General features: G+C 46.7%; 1 protein-coding gene across 3 annotated transcripts in view; it reads left to right on the plus strand.

The window, feature by feature from the left end:
- The window catches only part of UBE2F (ubiquitin conjugating enzyme E2 F (putative)), a 49,051-nt gene that overhangs the window by 18,357 nt on the left and 11,156 nt on the right, over positions 1-19,538 (plus strand). For all 3 annotated transcript variants that reach the window (XM_074364611.1, XM_074364612.1, XM_074364613.1), the window contains 2 exons: positions 10,378-10,445; positions 17,599-17,669. In XM_074364611.1, the coding sequence (XP_074220712.1) occupies positions 10,378-10,445; positions 17,599-17,669 (139 nt within the window). The remainder of the gene's footprint in view (positions 1-10,377; positions 10,446-17,598; positions 17,670-19,538) is intronic.

Below are 19,538 nucleotides of genomic sequence, written 5' to 3' on the forward strand. Positions count from 1 at the left end.
CGGGCCATGGCCAGGGGCACTGCCGCAGGCTGGGTGGGAGGAAGAAAGCAGGACACAGGGGATTCAGGGGAGGAGAGGGAGTGTTACGGAGGAAACGGAGGGTTTACTTTTATTTGGGGGATGGAGATGGAGTGAGAAACTTAGAATAATGAGTTGCTAGCTAATTAAAAAGTGAGAGAAAGTACGGAATTTCAGTAGGTGATAATGAGCCCACAGTAAGCCCTGCTGTTGTCTCCCTGTAGGCGGAGTGTTTTTTTCCTGTGGAAGAGCTGTATAATAACAGGAGAAGTTCTATTTTCAAAATGTACTGGAAAACTTTAAAAAATTCATTTAATCTGTGTAGTGGTTCTACAGATGGTTCTGGGACATACCCATTTCTACGATGAGTGAGCGTTAGGGTGGAGTTACGCCAGAACTCCGCCGTTAGAAGTGGGCGTTCCACACGCCTGACCTCGGGAGAGGACGCGTGCTCAGGACTTTTCAAGTGAGGCAGTGAGTTGGTGAAGGTTATAACCATTCTTTGCCCACCTTCATAAGCACGTTGCAGCTTCTGCTGCTCTTCGCAACGGGTGCTGCTGAGCACGCTTTGATGTTTCCTGATGACTGAAGATCACCGTTATGAACGTCGTTTACCATTACTGTTAAGCAGTGCAGAGTGTTTTCAGAAATTATTGTGGGGATAAAGATTGGTTCTCTGCTTACTAAGTAAAAATATTTTCTTCCCTCTGCCTTTTTAGGGCATTTTCAGTGTCTATTAAGGATTTGTTTGCTCTTCCCCCTGCCCAAGTTTGGGCTTTGTGGTTCTCAGCTGCTCAGAGACCTTGGCTCATTGTTGTCTTAGTGAGTGAATCTGTGTCAAGTCCAACCTCTGCATAAGTGTTCCTTTTCTTCTACATGAATTATTTTACTGAATTACACGGATGTTATTGAGATTATGACACTATGTTTGATCTTACTCTTGAAATGCTGCCCAGCTGTTTGGTACAGTTTTGGTGCTCATTGCTCCATCAGAAGAGTGACTGTGTCCTGGTGCCTGTGTCTACTGCGTCCTTGGGCACTTGTGTTTGCGATGGAGCCACGTGACGCTGAGTGTGACCTTAACTTTGTGGTGTCAGCGAGTCAGCTGCTGTGGTTCTTGCCCTCTGTTACTAAGAGAAGCATGGTAGAGATCTGCCAACCCTAAAAACTTTCCCAGTATCCTGGGTTTTCAAAACCTTTGGAGTTGTGCTCCTCTTAGTACTGAAGAAAAACTACAGAGATAGGAGAGCGAGGCCTAAGTGGGAAAGTTTTAACCATGTATGGAGCAGATGGTTTTGAAACTGGCTCATTTGCAGCCAGTAATGCTGGGGCTGAGTTTGAAAATGAAATAACATCCAAGATATAGACATTTCGCTGGTGAGGGCGGGAGAAGTGCCCCTCCATCTGGAGCTCAAAGCTCTTCTGTGTGTGGCTCCTGGCACAGTAGTGCCTCTTCATACTTGGGAACATTTTTATAATTTGTTTGTTTTTGGAATGTCCCTCATGCTTGGGAAAAAATGTACTCTTCATAGAAAAGATAGAAATGTAATTTGGTGATAGAAGAAAAGAAAAGAACCGAATTTAGGGGGGAAAAGTCTCCACATTAACTCACACAACAAGAAACAATACCAGTAAATGAAATGAAACGAAACAAAGCGAGAATCTAAAGACTGGCTGAAATGCCCGCTGGATCACCTGTGAAGTTAGAGGGACGGTCTGGAGACTGGGCCAGGTTGTGGCTGCCCAGCTGCCTTGTGGGGGTCCCCTCAGCCTGCCCCCGTGACGTAGGAGCTTTTAGATAGAGGGGACCATGGACACTTGATTTTAATTTTAGTTTTTAGTTTTTAAATAAATTTTACTGAGGTATAAAATTACAAACAATAAAATGTACTAATTTGAACTATATAGCTTTTTGCAAAATGGATACACATCCCTGAGTTCTTGGGCACTGTGTTTATGATGGAGCCACGTGGAGCTGAGTGTGGCCTTAACTTTATGGTGTCAGCGAGTCAGTCAGTAACCATAACCCCAGTAAAGATATTTCGGGCATTCCCACAGTCCCCCTCTACCTCCACGCGGTCAGTTCCTCGCCCCCACTGCACGACCAAAGCTGCTTTCTGATGCCCCTTCCCGTAGAGTAGTTTTGTCAGGTCTTAAAGTTCATGTACATAGAACCTTACGTATGTATTCTTAGTCTCTGGCTTCTTTCATGTAACATGTTTTTAAATTCATGTGTGGTGTTGGATGAATTTGACATAATGATCTATTTCCCTACTGATGGACATTTGAACTCTTTCCAGCTTTCGGCTGTTATGAGCAAGACTGCTCTTCACTTTCTCATGTCATCCTTTTTTACTCATATTTTTCATTCCTCTTCAATTCCACTTAAGAGTGAAGTTTCTGAGTCATGAGAAAGATGTAATTTTAAGTTTTTAAGAAACTTTCTGAAGCGGTTGGTTGTTCACACACTGACCAGCAGCGTGTAAGTTGCCGTTGTTCTATGTACGGACAGTATCGGAGGGTGAGATAGTATCTCACTGGTTTCAATTTGCATTTCCCCAGTGCTGGGGTTTTGACTGGGGCTGTGTTGACTCTAGATCAGTTCGGTCAGAAATGACTTCCTAATGCTGACACTGCCAGGCCATGAGTGGAGTAAACGTCTCCATTTATGCAGCTCTTCAGTTTCTCAGCAGGTTTTTGTAGTTTTCAGTGTACAGGTCTTACAAATACTTTGTTAAATATGTCACTAAGTATTTCATGTGTTTTGAAGCTGTTATAAATGATATTTTAAAAATTTCATTTTACTTGTTTTTAGTGTATAAAAACACAGTTGATTTTTTAATATACTGATCATGTGTCCCGTGACCTTACTAAATTCATGTATTAAATTCTAGCAGCTTTTTAATATATTCTTAGGATTTCTATGTCCATGATCATTGCATCTGTAAATAAAGACATTTTTACTTCTTCCTCATGTATGTATGCCTTTGATTTCGTTTTCTTACTGCATTGACTGTGGCCTCTAGGACAGTGTTGAATAGAAGTGGTGAGAGCACATGTCTTTGCTTTGTTCCTGATCTTTGGGGGAAAAGTGTTCATTATTCGTTGAATATGATGTTAGCTGTAGGTTTTTTGGGTTGTTTTTTTTTTAAACAAATTATCAATTTGAAGAGGTTTTTTTTCTTGATTTACTGAGAGTTTTTTTATCATGAATGTGTGAATTTTTTCACATGCTTTTTCTACATCAGTTGAGATGGTCTTAGGATTTTTCTCCTTTATTTTGAAAATATAGTGAATTACACTTCATTGCTTTTTGAATGTTAAACCAATTTTGTATTCCTACAATAAATCCTACTTGGCCATGATGTATTACCCATCGTTTGTATTCCTGGATTCAGTTTGCTAATACTTTGTTACAGAATTTTGTGTCAATATTCATGAAAAATATTGGCTTGTATTTTTTTTTTCTTGTAATTTCTGGCTTTGACATAAGGGTAATGCTAACCTGGTGGGATGTATGAAGTCTTTACAAGAGTTTGTGTAAGGTTGGTAGTATTTTTTCCCACAAATTCTTGATAGAATTCACCAGTTAAGCAGCCTGGGCCTGGAGTTTTCTTCCTGGGCAAGTGTTTGTTTTTTTTGTTTGTTTTCTTAATTTGAACAATTAATGTATAGAAACTCCCTAACTGTTGAGCATGATAATGAAAGTGCAGCTTCCGCCAAGGCATGAACTTTTAATTGTTTTACCTGTTATCCTCATCACGAGTGATTGCTGGTTATTCTTAGCTTTGTTTCAGAGCTTTCAAGTAGAACGAAAAGTTTCTGAATATGACATAGAGTAAGATCCCAATTTCTGAGAAATACAGTTGGTAAGCCGGAAACATGGGCTTGGTTCCACACGTGAACATTTTGGAACGTTTAAATAATCGCAGATGTGTTGAAAGGTATGGAGATGGACCAGGGCACTGAAGCAGGCCTTTGTCTTAACCACCTCCGCAGTCTCATGGTAGTTTGTGTATAGTTTACCGTCAGTATGTCAGCTTCAGACACACACAATGTGTGCTCTCATCCCTGGTTCTCTCGAGTTGATTTCTAGCTTTCTATGGAAACCCATTGTGAGGGGATAAATTTGAAGAGGAATGGACTTTTTCCTGTTGGAGTCTTTTCTTTCAAATAATCCTATGCAGGTAGCATTTCTTCTCCTTTTATATGTGGAAACGTGGTGTTAGCTCTTAAGACAGCCGGTCATCTGCCTTGGCATCAGCTAACTTTTGTTAGGAAGGCATTCCCTGCTCTTCCTGGCTCCTTCCAAGGCCACTGTGGATATGATGTGTCTTTCTCACCGTCTTAGTGAGTAGGTGATGTGTCATCTGATGTGCCCTGTCTCACATGTGATGCCCTCTGTCTCACATGTAAAACTCTGAGGCACATTCTCTCTTGGGATGCTCAGGCTTCTGGGAGGGGGTATGAAATTAAATGTCTGCCATGCTGTTTTAAAAACCATTCGTTACTGGGATTAAAAATACATTCTGATGGCCACCAGTAAAAATGTATATACTGTATATAAAATATCAAAAAGTGACATGCTGTTTCAATGTTAAACGTTTGGCATTGTAACATTGCTGGTACTCTCAGTTTCCTGTACCGCCTGTTGGTGTCTTTTATGTAGCAGGCTTCATCTTTATCTTTTTCAAAAATCATGTTTAGTGAGGTATAACTTACAGTAAATTCCCCATTCTTAGGTGGATCATTCTTTGCATTTTGACAGGCACATACAGTGTGTAAGCACAATCAAGACAATACAGAGAATGTTTCCATCAGCTCAAAAGTTGGGCCCCTTTGTAGTCAGTCTCCTCTCCCCACCCCCTGCCCCTGGCAGTCATTGATCTGATTTCTGTCTGCCCTGCCGTTTGCCTTTTCCAGAATGTCATAGAAATGGCCCCGACCAGTATGTAGCGTTTTGTATATGGCTTCTTTCACTTAGCACAGTGATTTTGCAGTTCATCCATGTTGTTGCCTGTGTTGTTATTATTTCTATTGGCCATCGCTGACTTGGAAGATGGAAGAAGGGGCCCTGAGCCAAGGAGTATGTGTGGCGTCTTGAGTCTGGAAGATAAAGGACATGGGTTTTTCCTAGAGCTACCAGAGAGAAGTGCAACCCTGCCAACTCTCATTTTAGCCCAGTGAGATTATTTTGGACTTCTGACCAACAGAAGATAATAAGTTTGTATTGTTTAAGCTGCTGGGTTTGTAGTAATTTATTATAGCAGCGGTACAAAACGAACACAGATAGCTGTGCTTTTTATGTCCTGAGAAATCTTTGCCCCTAAGAAATGCAAAGATTTCCCTTTTTTTTTTTTAAGTAGTTTTTTATAGCTTTAGGTTTTAAAGGTAGGTCTCTGAACCATTCTGAGTTATTTTTTGGCATGTGGTGCAAGATAAGGCTCTAGTTTTTTCTCCTCCCTTTCCCTCCCCGCCCTTCCTAGAATGAATGGGGAAGTGTTCCTTCTATTTCCTGGAAGAGTTTGTGTTGAATTACTCTTTAATTCTTTATGAAATAGCAGAATTCACCAGTGAAGCCACCAAGGTTTAGCATTTTGTGTGTGTGGAAAGAGCTTCAGTATGAATACAGTTTCTGTAACAGATACAGGGCTACTTAGGTTTCTTATTTTTGAATGAGCTTTGGTGATTTTTGTCTTTCAAAGAATTTGTTCATATCTACATTTTCAAATTTATTGGTATAAGGTTTTTCTTAATATCTTCTCACCCTTTTAAGTTCTGCTGTAGAGTCTGTGTCGGTATCCCTTCTTCAGTTCCTGCCATTGAACATGTCTGTTTTCTGTTTTCTTGATCAAGTTAGCTAGAGGTTATCAATTTTGTTATCTCTGTAAGGAACCAGCTTTTGGTTTCATTGATTTTCCTCTAGTATTTTTTGTTTTCTGCTCGTATCTGCTTGTTTTAAGTTTATTTGCTCTTCTTTTTCTGGCTCTTAAAGTGGAAGCTCAGACAGGTAATAGTATATTTCCAATTCCCCATCCAAACCTTTATTTTATAGTATCATTTACTTTACATTTGTTATGACCCAGAATACATTGTTATTATCTTTGTTATAGGTAATTATATTTTCTTTATGTATTTATCAACATTTTTACTGTTTACAACCTTCATTCCTTTTTGTGGCTCTGAGTTCCCATCTGTTATTTTCCTTCTGCCCAAAGAACATTCTTGGATTTTTTTTGTAGTGCAGATTTGCTGATGGTGAATTTTGCCAGCTTTGCTGAATGTTGAATTCTTAAGCTGACAGTTCCAGCATTTTAAGGATATCATTCTACTGCCTTCTGAGTTGTTTTTTTTTCCTTGCAAGAAGTTAATGGTAATTCTTTGTTCTACTTTATGCGATGTATGTTTTTTTCTCTGTTGTCTTTTAAGATTGTCTCTGTCACACAGTTTTTAGCAGTTTGATTATGGTGTGCTTTGATGTGGTTTTCTTTCTGTTTATCTCTTGGGGTTTATTGAGCTTTTTGGAGCTGTGAGTTACAATTTTCATCAAATTAGAAATAACTGACCAACATTTCTTTAAATATTGTGTTTGTAACCCCTCTCCGGGACTCCAGTTATGTATGTGTTACCTCTACATATAAATGGGACCTCCACGGGGTCACAGGGCTCTGTTCCCTTTTCTTTCTGTGCTTCACTGTGGGTAATTCTGTTTCTGCGGCATTTGGCTGACTGAGGCTCATCCAGCGAAGTGTTCGTTTCAGATATTATGCCTTTTGGCTGTTGCTGTTCTGTTTGCTACTTTTTTAATCTTTTCTACTTCTTCCCTCACGTGGATGATTTCCTCTGAATCTCAGCACCTCTTTCTCACGGCTGACTCAGTGTCCACCTGCAGCTCCCCACTGGGCCCTGAGCCCCTCGTCCTGGCCCAGCACCTGCCCGCCATCCGGTGGGGCTCCAGCCCGCACATCTGCCAGAGCCGGCACCTTCCAGTCCTGCCTCCTGTTACTCCTGGCTGCCTGCCTTCCTGGTCTGCACTCTCCCGCTCCTCTGTCTTCCTGTCCCTGCCCTGCTCATCTTCCAGTCCCGGCGAGACACCTGTCACCTGCTAGCTGTGGGGCCGCAGCAGTGACTTAGCCCATGGGCCTGTTTGTTCTTTGAAGCGGGGCTGTGTGCTCCACGGAGCTGTGCTGGACTGGCTGAGCAATGTGTGCGTGGCCTCAGATGGCCTCAGTCTTGTTTTCCTATATTGTAATGTGGGCGTTGGCAAACCAGGCCTGGGAGCCAAAGCCCTCTCTGGGCGTTTTTGTGTAGCCTTGAGCTGAGAATGGTTTTTACATTTTTAAAGAGCTATTAAAAAAATAAATAAATAAAACAGTATGGGACAGAGACCTCGAGCCCACGGTCCCGGAACTTACTGCCTACCCCTTTACAGAGAGTTTGCCAGCCCTTGGTCTACAAGCTCATCTTGGCAGGGATTGTGTTTTTCCTGCCTTTAAGTTTAAAATTTGCACAGAGTGTAATTTCCAGTGTGCTGTAAATATTGACTTTTAAAGGGGAAAGTATTATATTACTCTTTAAAATATTTTCGGTAGGCTCTAAATACCATGGATACACCCACCATCATGCATTTTAAAAAAAGATACGAGCAAGCTCTCCTTTAACGGTTGGAAATGTTCCTTGCTGCTTTTTCTCCTTGCGCTCACATTTTATTTCACTTATCTCATAGAATTTTATCCTAACGTAAGCATTCTTCTGCTTATGCGAATGTTTTCACCGCCATAATCTTCTGTAACTATATGCATGTATTTCGTTACTGAAGTTCTGTGACTGTAAGACCCTTGGGTATTGGGCGTTTTCTTTTGAATGATTGTTGCAGTTGTTATTTGTACCAGCTCCTGGCTCCTGGCTTTCCTCTGTTGTGGCCGCTGTTCCTCCTGTCCCATCTCCTGACCCCTCTAAGTTGGGGTACCCCAGGGCTTTGTCCTGTCCTTGGACCTCCACAGTCAGGTCCCTGGGAACCTCACCAGCTCATGAAATCTGGGTGCTTCTGTACACAGCTTCCAAACTGCTCTCACCCAGCCTCGATCTCCCTCCTTTACTCCAGAAAGATATGTTGGCTGCCAGTCAGTGTCTCCACTTGTATGTTGCCATGAAATCTCAAATTAACACGTCCAGCGTTGAACTTTGCACAGCTGTGCCCTTTGCAGTCATTTCATCTCAAGGTGGCAGTTCTGCCCTTTCCATTGCAGGGTCAGAGATCCCCGTAGTTCTTTGACTCCTTTCCCCACCCCAGTCTGTCAGCAGATCCTGGTGTTGATACCATCAGAGCATCACCACTTCAGCGGCTCCCACCCTGGTCCTAAGCAACATGATTTCTGACCTGGGTTATTGTAACAAATAGCCTCCGGGGGCTCCCGCCCTGTGATTGTGTCTCTGATCCTGTCCCTCCGCTGCTCAGACCCCTTGGGTTCCCCGTCTTCCTGAGTAGAAGCCAGCACACTCACAGTGACCTGCCAGGCTGGCCTGCCACCTCTTCAGCCTCAGCTCCTACTTCCCCTGCCTTGATCAGTAGGCAGAACCAGTTCTAATTGTGAGACCGCTCTCTCTCAGGTGAAGTCTTACTTTTTTAAAAATTGTAAGATGTGCCTCCGACAGTCATCTCACCTCCAAGTTTAATTCCTGGTGGCAGGTGCGACATGGAGCTGGTTGCCTGCTGGAGGAGGGCACCATGCCTGTTGCATATTGGCGCCCTCTTTGCTTGCTTGTTGTGGGGGTGATGCATTGTTTTACTAAATGATTGAAGTTACCAGGTGAAATCTTAATCACCCCTGCCATCAGACTCCACAGTATGTCTGAATTGGAGACATTCCACCGTGAAGTGGGACATCTTATTTTTAATGCCATGCTTTGCCCTTAACAGTGGGTGTAAGATAAGGAAAAGCACAGCCTGTACAGTGCCTCAGTTCCAGGAGCTTTGCTGTGACCTTGCGTCGTGCCTGGGTGCAGTGCATCATAGTCAGAGGATAGGTCAGAAGCAGGCCTCCTTTTACAAGCGGGAGAAAGGTCGGGGGTGCAGCTGGCATGACTCCTTGACCTCATGACTGCTGTGGGACTGATTCACTTTCCCATAGCGCATCATGGGCACTGGCCATCTAGAAACGGCCAGTCTGTGCCCACATGCCCCTTGGGCAGTCTGTTCTCCAGAGATACCCATAACCTGATGGGAGGCGCTGGCATGTGGTTCCCAAGAGGCAGGAGGGGTGGGCTCCAGGGCTTCCAAGAGGGAAGGGCGACTTGAGCAGTAACACGATGATGATGCCAGTTTTAACTGCTGGGCAGACTTAAATGTTGACATAATCTCAAACCTCTGAAAGAAGAGGAAATTGTTTTTAGTGATGATTTGTTTGAGACTAATAACAGCTATAAAAAGCTGAGGGAAGTGATAAAACGTAGTATTGCTGATTTGCCCACGATGACAAATATTTTAGAGGAAGTTGAACCTGCATTTTAAAGGTAGTGGTAATTTTGTCAGATTGTGAAGTTTGGAGGAGCTTCCAGGCTGGAGTGCCCCAGCAGGGTGTGCAGCTCAGCCAGGCTCACCCTCAGGCCGGCTCTAGGAGAGGCAGAGTGGGGGGCACAGTCAGGGGAGCTGGACTGAGCTGTGGGGTCTGCAGACCTGGGGGCAGTGGGGCAGCGCTGCTCCAATCCTGGACGTTCTTCTGTGAACCTGCCACCCCCTTTCCGGATGGCCCAATCTGTTCTGAAGGCTGTACTGAGCACTCAGCCAGCCAGCCCAGTGTTGTTGACCGTCCATGAGACAGCAACTTTGTCTGGTTCACTGTTGTGTCCCCGGGATCCGGAGCAGCGCCTGGCAGAGGGTCCATGCTAAGGAAATGTTTGTTGAATGACTAGAAGCCATGTGCCAGGCGCTGGGGAATAAGCAGTCCACACACGTCCGCCTTCCCCTTGGAACTGCTGATCTCATGGGGAGATGAACAACGGACAGATGACCAAGCACTTAAGCAGGGCGGTTACCTATCATGGGGGGTGTGCTGGGAGCTGCAGTGGGAGTAGGATGGGGCGAGGGGAGAGCTGGGCTGCTCCTGAGACGAGGAGGGAGGGAGCCAGTCCTCCCCGAGGGCCAGGGCCAGCAAGGAGGGACGCAGGCAGGCCAGAGCGGGGCTGATTCAGAGTACTTGCATCAGGGTGACTTTGGTGAAGGGACAAAGAAACCCTGCAGTCCTATTTTTAAAAATTCTTAATTCTCTGTATTTGCCGTATCCTAACATAGTATTTGCCTTTTGTTTCCTTTTTTTTAATTTAAAGGATTTTTTTGTTTTGTTTTGTGTTTTTTGATAGATGAGGGTTACTACCAGGGTGGAAAATTTCAGTTTGAAACTGAAGTCCCCGATGCGTACAACATGGTGGTGAGTAGCCCGCGTTTGAGCCGCTGGTCCCCTTTCGCGTGGTGTGGCGCGTGGTCCCCCGCATCGTGCGTGCTGCCCACCCAGTCCTGGAACTGAGCCCGAAATGGCCGGTGCTTCTGTGGTTGATGCCCTTCGTCAGCGGTAGAGGTTTAGGAGAATCCAAGCGCAGTGTGCCGGGCAGCCGCGCTGGGTGCAGCTCTGTCAGGTGAGATTACTGTCCCGAGACCGGGGCGTCCGGGGAGCTGCCTGTGCACTTCGCGCACACCTTATTTCAGTTCGGGCACTGACTGAAGGAAAGAGCGCTGTAGTTAAACCTGTAGTTGTGTTTATGGTATAACACCAAAATTCCAAAAGTGTATAAAACGTGCATCTTAGAATTTTGGAAAAGAAAAATGACGTGTAGTTTTAGACTCTGAGTAATTTACACCCCTAGCTACACGTCGACCCCGCCAGGACCCTCCCGGTGATAACTGTCCCACGCGCCATCACCTTCTGTCTGTGCTTTTAAGGAAGGTGCTGACCAGTTAGGAAGGTGAGAGGAAGTGTAGACAGTTATAAAATGATGACAGTGGTAAGTAACAGACAGTAGAGATACTGTCAGTGACAGGAAGCTACTTTAGGGGAATTCGGAGGACAGGGAGGGTCAGTTTTGTAGTTGGGACCGGGTAAGGTGAGCTAGATTTGAAGTTGTCCTGAGCGGGGAGGGCGCCCCAGAGGACGAGGAAATCGCTTGCCATGGCAGCGGTAGACAGACCAGCCCGCCTGAATGAAGAGTCGGGGTCTGGGAACAGTGGGCAAATGAGAACGCAGGCTTGGGGGTTTTGTTGGGCATTTTCCCTCTGGCAGTGAGGCGCCACCGAGGGTCCCGGGCGACTCCGCGCACCCCCGAGCAGTGCGCTGGGGAGGCCGTGGTGAGCCCCGTGAGCCTCGCAGCTGCTGAACTGCTGGGTTGGCGCGTGGCCGGCTCTGCTGATTGTGCGTGCATGTGTTTCCCCTGGTGTTTCTTAACCTTCTCTAGGCCTGTCCAAAGGGGAGGAAAATACAATGGTAAAGTTAAGTCTCTTGTTAACCTGGGACTGTGGGAATTGGGCACACGCGTGCCATGACGGTTCCTGCGGTAACTGCTCCTCCGCTCTGACAATGGAATTGCCCACCCCCGGCTCCCGGCCCCACCACCGGGTGTAGTTCAGTGGCTGCAACACTTTTTTGTTTAAATCCAAACTTTTATCTATGAAAATTGATCTTCACCGGGCTAGTACATTAAAAGTTCTTTTGGAAATGTCATTTATGAGGATGGAGAAAAGTTGGCAAGCCAAGAAGCCCCCCCTCAAAATTTAATTTTTAAGCAAAGAGGAAAATACGCATTTCAGGTCTTTGTCCACCCATCGCTCCAGCTGCCTGCTGAGATGTCCCGTTTCCCTAATCACAAACGGGGACAGGCCTGACAGAGCACTGCACTCTCAGGCGAGAGAAGTTTGAGACCTTGATTTACATGCACATATTTAGAATTTGGGTCCATTTTGATGGCTTCTGGAAACTATCAGACATACGGTACTGAAAACTCTGGACTCTAACTTTCTGGACGTACTCCATCTCTGTGGGTTACTCATCTAAAGAATGTTAAAACCAAAGGGTAATGAGTTTGTGACACAGTCTTGGGGGAAGCGGTGAATTTTGGGGGAGGAGAGTGGTTCACAGAGTTCAGCGTAAACTGACGAACTTTCCAAACAAGCCTCAGGGAATATGAGAGCCGTTGCCTCAGTGCATCAGGTGTCACTTAGTGGCGGAGTGTCTTTTTCCCCAAAGTAAGGAGAGAGCAAACCATCAGAAACACCAAGGAAGGAACAGATTTTTGTTGAGGGCGTCTGCGTCAGGGCTTCCGCTCGGTGCACCCTGTGTCCTCCAGTAGTTCTGTGGATGACACTGACACGTGCATCTCCACACGGCAGGAAGTCAGGGCTCGGAAAGGTCAGACTAAGAACTTGCTGGCTTTGCTGGTCCTGACGGCTCAATTGCCAAAGCTGGTTCTTGTCCAGAGCTGCCTGGCTCCTAGTGTGTGCCCTTCCCACCACACCTGGTGGCCACTCTGCAGTGAGAAAAATGTTTGTCATACTGTCCCATCCCCATATGACTTCTTTAAGAAACGGAGAGGTAAGAAATGAAATAAACAGGATAGGAAACCATTGAGACTCACAAACATGTTTCCTGTATTAATTGGTGACTTACAGTGTTTTTATGTTTCAGTCCCTGTCTCCTTTGGAAAATTTGTAAATAATGGGCTAGTCCTATTTCATCAGGAGTAAAACCCGTGTGTTCCAGCCCGGAGGCAGTGAGAGGCGAGCCCTCCGGGGGTGTGTGCAGACCCCTCCCTGCTTCCGCTGGGCCTCTCTGCACCGTCTCCCTCTCATCCAGGCTCAGGTGGCCCAGCCGCCCTGCCACCAGGCCAGAGTCCCGAGCTCACCACGAGGAGTGGAGGGCGGCACTGTCCCCAGGAAACTGAGGTGCAGTGCTTGAAGGATCCGGAGGTGGCTGTGTTTACCTGCGTTGTAGTTGATCTCCACCTGTGTACTTCTCCTTGCCGTCTCTTTCCACTAGACGCCAGCTCCCTGCAGGCGGGGCCTCGGGGTGCCTCACCTCACTCACTGTATTTCCAGTGCTGGGCATATTTGTCTGATGGTTGACATGCTCTCTGCCCCCTGCAAACTTACAGTGTTGAAAATTAGAGCAAAGGATGGAAATACGTAGGTTACAGGCATTTCGGGTAGAGGTTGTGAGAGCAAACTTTAAGCAATTCGCATTCCATTTGATGAGGAGACACAGCTGGAAGGGCTTTGTGGCGCTTTCTCAGAGTTCATTTGCTTTTTGGCCATAATTTATTTGATTCCTGTAGTTCATAAGGACTTTTTTTTTTTAACCCCTAACACTTAGAGTTCTTGCAGTTAAGGTCAGTTATTAAGATTGTGAATGAAGCATTTTTAAATATATTTTTATTGATGTGTAGTCAGTTTACAGTGTTGTGTCAGTTTCTGGTGTACAGCACAATGCTTCAGTCATACAGGAACATATATAGATTCGTTTTCATAGAAACACTTTTAATAAATAAAGTAGATTTTTAAAATTTTTTGTTTTTGTTTTTTGAGTTTTTTGATGGTAACAGTTTTTAAAATTTTTTTACTTACTTATTTTTGTGGGGGGCAGGTAATTAGGTTTATTTATTTATCTTTAGAGGAGGTACTGGGGATTGAACCCAGGACCTTGTTCATGCTAAGCGTGTGCTCTACCACTGAGCTCTACCTTTCCCCCCAGATCATCATTTTAGAATAAACTTTTTTAGAAAAGATAAAAACTCCTATTTTTACCCCTCTCACCGCTGCCCCCCCCCCATACCCCAGCAGCTGAAATGCAAATACCTCCTTTGGTTCTTTGTCCTTTTGTTCCTGAACTTCATCTCATGATCTCAAACTGCCTCTTAATCTCTGTCTTAGAAATTAGCTGAAATGATTCATGTGTCAGGTCCTCCTGACATGTGCCGGATTCTGTGTGAGACACTGCAGCCTAGAGATGAGAAGGCGAGCAGGCTCCGGGGCACAGACACAGACAATGACGGACCAGCGTGGTGGCGTGGGGGAGGGTGAGCCCCAGCAGGGATCCCTGAGGAGGGGGAGGCTGAGTGCAGCGGGCAGCCTGGCTGCAGTGCCCCCGCTGTCTCAGGTCTCACGCTGCTCCCGTGGCCCAGTGCAGTGTCTCTCTCCTCCTGGGTGAGGTGGTGTAGTGTCACCAAATTAGCTGATGTGGCCCTGACCAGCCCTGAAGGGGGAAGGCAAGACTGTCCTGCCACATTTCCAGAAGGAAGAGAACCGGAGTCACACCCGAACACCTACTCTCCCCTCTTCTTTTTATATAATGTGTTATCCTTTGTGGAAAATAGAGAAAATAATACTATGCAAAAATAGAATGTTGATCACCTGTTATCTCCACCCAGACATGGTCACTGTTAACTTTCTGATTTATGTTATGGGCAGTATATAACCGTACATACAAATGGGATCTTGCTACACGTAGCTTGGTAACTTGCGGGTTTTTAACATAAACTATCATGAGAAGTATGTTCTCATGTCAGTTAATGTACAGTTACATTTACATCATGGTCAGTAGGAGCACTTCCTTGTATGATGCATCGCAGTGTGAAACCAGTTCTTTAGAGCTGGTCACTGGGTGGCCAATTTATTGATAATATGAACCAGACTTTGTGTAAAGGGCCAAATGGTAAATATTTTAGGCCTTGTGGACCATATATGGTCTCTGTCATAAATTCTTTTTTTTTTTAAACAACCTTTTAAAAATGTAGAAGCCGCACTTAGATCCCAGGCTGTGGGGAAACAGGCCTGGCCTCTGTGTGGTCCCCGGGGTGACCCCTGAATCAGCAGTGCTGTGACGCCTGCCGTGGACGACACCTCGTGCTCCAGCCAGGGTCTTTGGTGAATTCTCACAAGTGGAATTACAGGCACACTGAGCAGTGGACTCTGACCCCACACCTCTTTACCAGTTGTGTTCAGTTACCTGCCAGAGACGCTGCACCAGTTGGCATCACCACCATCAGAGTTTGAAAATTCCCCTTTTCCTAAATACTTACCAGTGTGGGATATTTTCATTATTTTTCTCTTTTTGCCATTTTGGGAGGAAATAAATGGCATCTAAGTATCATTTGAATTTTTGTTTCTCAAATACGTATTCTAAACTTTCCCCTGCTTTCCAGCTCTGGGTGAGCTGTTACTATGCGCCTAGTCCTTTTTTCTGTTGGGGTATTTGTTTTTATCATAAGAGTTCTTGTACAAAAATTACATGTAACTTTTTTCTTGGTCTTAGCTGTGCTTTAAATATTTTCCTGTTTTTCATTTACTTTTTGTTGTTGTCCTATAAAAGGTTTTTATGATTTTACCACTGTAGTCAAATCTACTTTTCCTTCTTGAATTTTTCATGTTGTGAAATGCTTAAAACAGGCCTTCAGACCCCAAGACAACTCATTTATGTTTTATTCTAGTTCTCTTAGAGTTCTGTTCATTTATGTTTAATTCATCTGGAATAAAGCTGTGAGTGGGGCTCTGTGTTTTTCCAAATGGTTAGCTGGTTGTCCATTGAGGAATCCTTGTTTGCCCATTGATTGGCAGTGCAGTCTGTCGTGTGCTAAACCATCAGCTGTGTTCCGGGCTGGATGTTAATGCCAGCCACAGAGGTAGCAGGTGGAGCTGGGTGTTTCTTGTTTGTCCTGATTTGGGGATGGGGTGGGGTCTACAAGAAGAGTTCAGTCTGGAAAGTGTGTGTCAGAATCCAGGACCCTGGTTCTGGTGCAGAGGTCTGCTCTCTGCTCTGAGGACAGCAGTAGAGAGGGCGTGGACAGGGGGTGCGTCTGTGTCAGCATCGCACTGTGGAAGGTGTGAAGGGACAGGAAGGAGGGCAAATACAGGCTGATGCTTGGACTTTCAGGGAACACTGGGCGGGGTGACTGTGTCAGGGGCTTCATAGGAGGGAGGGACATGAGCCTTCAGTTCCCTCAGATGCTGAGTTGGCATGTTAACTATATTCCATCACCTAGAGAGGCGTAGACGGCCCCAACAATTCTGATTTTCCCTCTTCAGCCTAAAGGCCTTGCTGAAAATGTTGGATGCACTAGCCTTCTTTCTGTCAAATGCATTCCCATCAGAAAAGCAAGTTAGAGCATATTCAGTTGATTTAAACTCAGTCTGAACCTAAATGCTGTAATTCTCAGACACCTATACCTGCATAGTTGGGTTAAGTGTTTTGTAGAGTCTCTTGATATCGTGGTGTTTTGAAATCAGGAAGAAGACTTAGGAGGGCGCTGAGAAGTGCGTCTGTGTACGAATAAAAAGGCGGAACTAGTCAAACAGAAGACAGCAGAGGAAGGTTTGGATGGTGAAATATGTTCTAGCTTGGTATCCAGGATAAAAAACTGATTACAAAGATTTTTTGAAAGCCTTCTACACCTCAGAATAACATCATAAGTACAAATTACATCAAACAGTCACCTGGGGAAGTGTCACCTCTCTGTGACAAGGTGTCGACAGTTTGGTGTCTTGAGATGACCTGTCTGGTGCGGCTGTGTGAGGCGACGGTCATGTCCATCCAACCGGGGCTGACGTCACCACGGTGCTGGGGCTGGGGAGGGGGCCCGCCCGCTGCAGGTGGGGGCGGGCTCTCCAGCTCTCGGGTGGGGAGGGCGCTTGGCGCTGTGTCCTCCGCCCACGCTCTGACCAGCCCCTCCTCTTCCTGGCCTTCCTCCCGAGGACATCTTACCTACGGATGTGAGCGAAGGTAGCGTTGATTTCTCAGGTGTGTGGTGGCCGGGGGAGGCACCCTAAATGTCCAGGGAGCTGCTGCTTAAGTGCTGGCATTTGTACCACGGAATGCACGAGAGCCCAGAGCCCTCTGAAACGGTGACAGGACAGATGTGAAAAAATACATAGCGCATTTCCGCACTTCTTTCCGCACTTTCATAAAGAAAAATGGACGTGCATCATGCGCACCGTGTGGGTAACCTGGAAAGGAGGCTCACACGTGCGCGCCAGGTGTTAATGGAGATTATTTGGGGTGGAGTTTAATATATATCTTTCCTTTTGTTTTTGTCTTTGTCTTTTTTTCTTTGATGAGTATGGATTGCATTTAAATAAAATAATCGTAAAAAAGAGACCCATCCAAACGTGACCCGTCCTATGTGCCGTGTTCCCACGCACTCCTTTTCGTCGTCTCTCCCTCCTTTAAGTGTCAAGTGGACTAAGACTTGCATCTCGAGAAATGCTCGTGGCAGGAGCGTCTTCAGAAAACCCCCCGAGGGAACCAGCACTGCTGTGAGGAGCGGTGCTTGAGCTGCGGGTCAGCCGCGCTGCACCGGGGCCTGAGGGTGCAGAGCTGCCCACCCGGTGCACTGCGGCTCCCGCTCGGCCCGCCCGCTGGCAGCCCCGGGGCTTGCGGACGGGCGCTGTTGGGGGTGCAGGCCATCCGGGTGGGTGCAGCCGCGCGGGAGGGGGTTGAGGAGCCCTGCTGCCCGGGGACAAGCGAGGCTCTCTGCGGGGTGCGGGGAAGGCTGTGGATCACAGACGTGGTTGGAGAGCCTGTGACCTCTTCCCCTGTGTTGCAGCCCCCCAAAGTGAGATGCTTGACCAGGATCTGGCACCCCAACATCACGGAGACGGGCGAGATCTGTCTCAGGTGAGTTTTTCTTGTTCCCAGCTTCCCCGCTAGCTCTGTGCACCTTGGGCTCTCTGCGTGCTCCCTCTGAGGAGGGAGAGTCCAAGGCTGGGCCCGGGTCAGGGAGGCTTTGGGCTCCACTCAGGTGAGGAGCCTGGTCTGGCTCTGCCGCCCCAGCCCGGCCCCTCCTCCAGCCCCATGTCCTCCTGTTTCCCCTGACGGCCTCAGTGCTGCCTGCCGTCCGCCTGGGAGGCTGCCTCTGAGGACCCGTCACCCTTGCTCCTCCTGTTCATGGAAGGCGCACCCCCTCCCAGTGGCTGGTTTTAGCTCGGGGGATGTGGACAGCAGGCTGCGGGAGACCCGGGCCCTCGTATCTGAGTGTCCTCCGCACAGTAGTCTGCATGTGCGGAGGGGCCCTTTCCCAGAGCCTCATGCCAGCCGTGGCCTGGGTGTCCTCGCTCTGCCAGCGGCACCTGGTCCGGGCGCTTTCCTGCTTCTTAAGGTTGCGGGTCCCTCACGTAGAGAACCAGAGAAGTTGTATGTGTGTGTGGGGGGTGATTGTCGTTAAGTAAATTTAGCATGTGGGCTTTGTTTTTCTGCGTCTTGCCACTTCCTCTACTCAGGCAGTGATGTTAACTCACAGGGGCTCTGGGCCAGGCCCCCAGCCCCGCCGCTGGCCGCCGTGTGACTGGGAACTTGTTTAACCCGAGTTTGGAGGGCAGGCTTGAAGTAGCTCTCTGGCGCGCTGTTTGCCTTCTCGCTGATCGGAGTCCCTCCTCAGGCCCAGCCTCTGTCTTGCCTTGTGCTTCCGCCCTTCTTCTCCCCTGGAAACGCTAGTTGCCTTTGAAAGCCCACGTGCAGACTGTGACCGCTCCTCCCTGCGTGGGTGTCAGGGGCCCTTTTTCTTTCTTCAAGCGCAGTTAGCACCCACTTTCCCTTTTTATTTTTTGTGTGGAGCCCCCTTTTCTTTCACGTGAGCTGCATTTTTTCGTAGGTAGTTACATACAAATACAGTTTTTGAGAGTATACTTTTTAAAAAAGGAGTCTTCCCTTTTAAGTGTCTGTCCTTTCATTGAAATTAGAGATTTGCCACCCTCAGTTTCAGGTTATAAGTGGGTTCTGGCCCAGCCTTGTCCTCCAGGCTTTCTTGAGGGTCGCCCCACTCCACCTCCTGTCACGGACCTGCTCTGGTCAGAATTAGGCCCAGAGAGGGAATTTCTATTGTCACTTTCTCAGTCTTCTGAGAAAGCAGACATTAGCAAAGTATAGTAGGAATTTCGCAGACGGTAGCCTGCTTCAAAAGCCAGAAACCCTAAAGGAAAATCATTGATAGATTTAGCCACATTAAAATTAAAAATACAAAAACGCAAAACTGAAGGAGAAAAGATCAGAGTGACATCCTTCGTATGTATAAACAGTCCTTTCAGTCAATATGGAAAAGATGGGGCTTACCCCTGGAAAAGTGAGCATCGGCTCCAAATAGGTGACTCATGGGAGGGGGAGCACAGTGGGCGGCAGGCATCTAGGGACACTTGGTCTCCTTGGTCATCAGAGAAGGGCCCGTGGAAACAAGGAGGCACGCTCGCCACTTCTCAGATTGGCAGATACAGAAGCAAATGCTCGGGGATGGGAGAGAGAGCGTGTGTGTGTGAGTGTGGACAGGCTCTGGCGTCACTAGACAGAGGCCTTTCGATGGTCCTTCAGCCACAGGCCTCACATTTACCTTGTGTGTACCCTTGGGCCTCCAGCTGCACTTTTAGTTTAACTGAGGGAAGTAATGTGCCAGGCTTATGTACGAAGACCACCTCTTCGTGAAAACTAGGAAGTGTCCAGCAATGGTTCTGGGCACAGCTGACTCACAGTGTCTTCTGAATAAAGGGAGTGACAAGC

Source organism: Camelus bactrianus, chromosome 5 (genome assembly GCF_048773025.1).
Source record: "Camelus bactrianus isolate YW-2024 breed Bactrian camel chromosome 5, ASM4877302v1, whole genome shotgun sequence".
In the NCBI taxonomy this organism is placed as follows: domain Eukaryota; kingdom Metazoa; phylum Chordata; class Mammalia; order Artiodactyla; family Camelidae; genus Camelus; species Camelus bactrianus.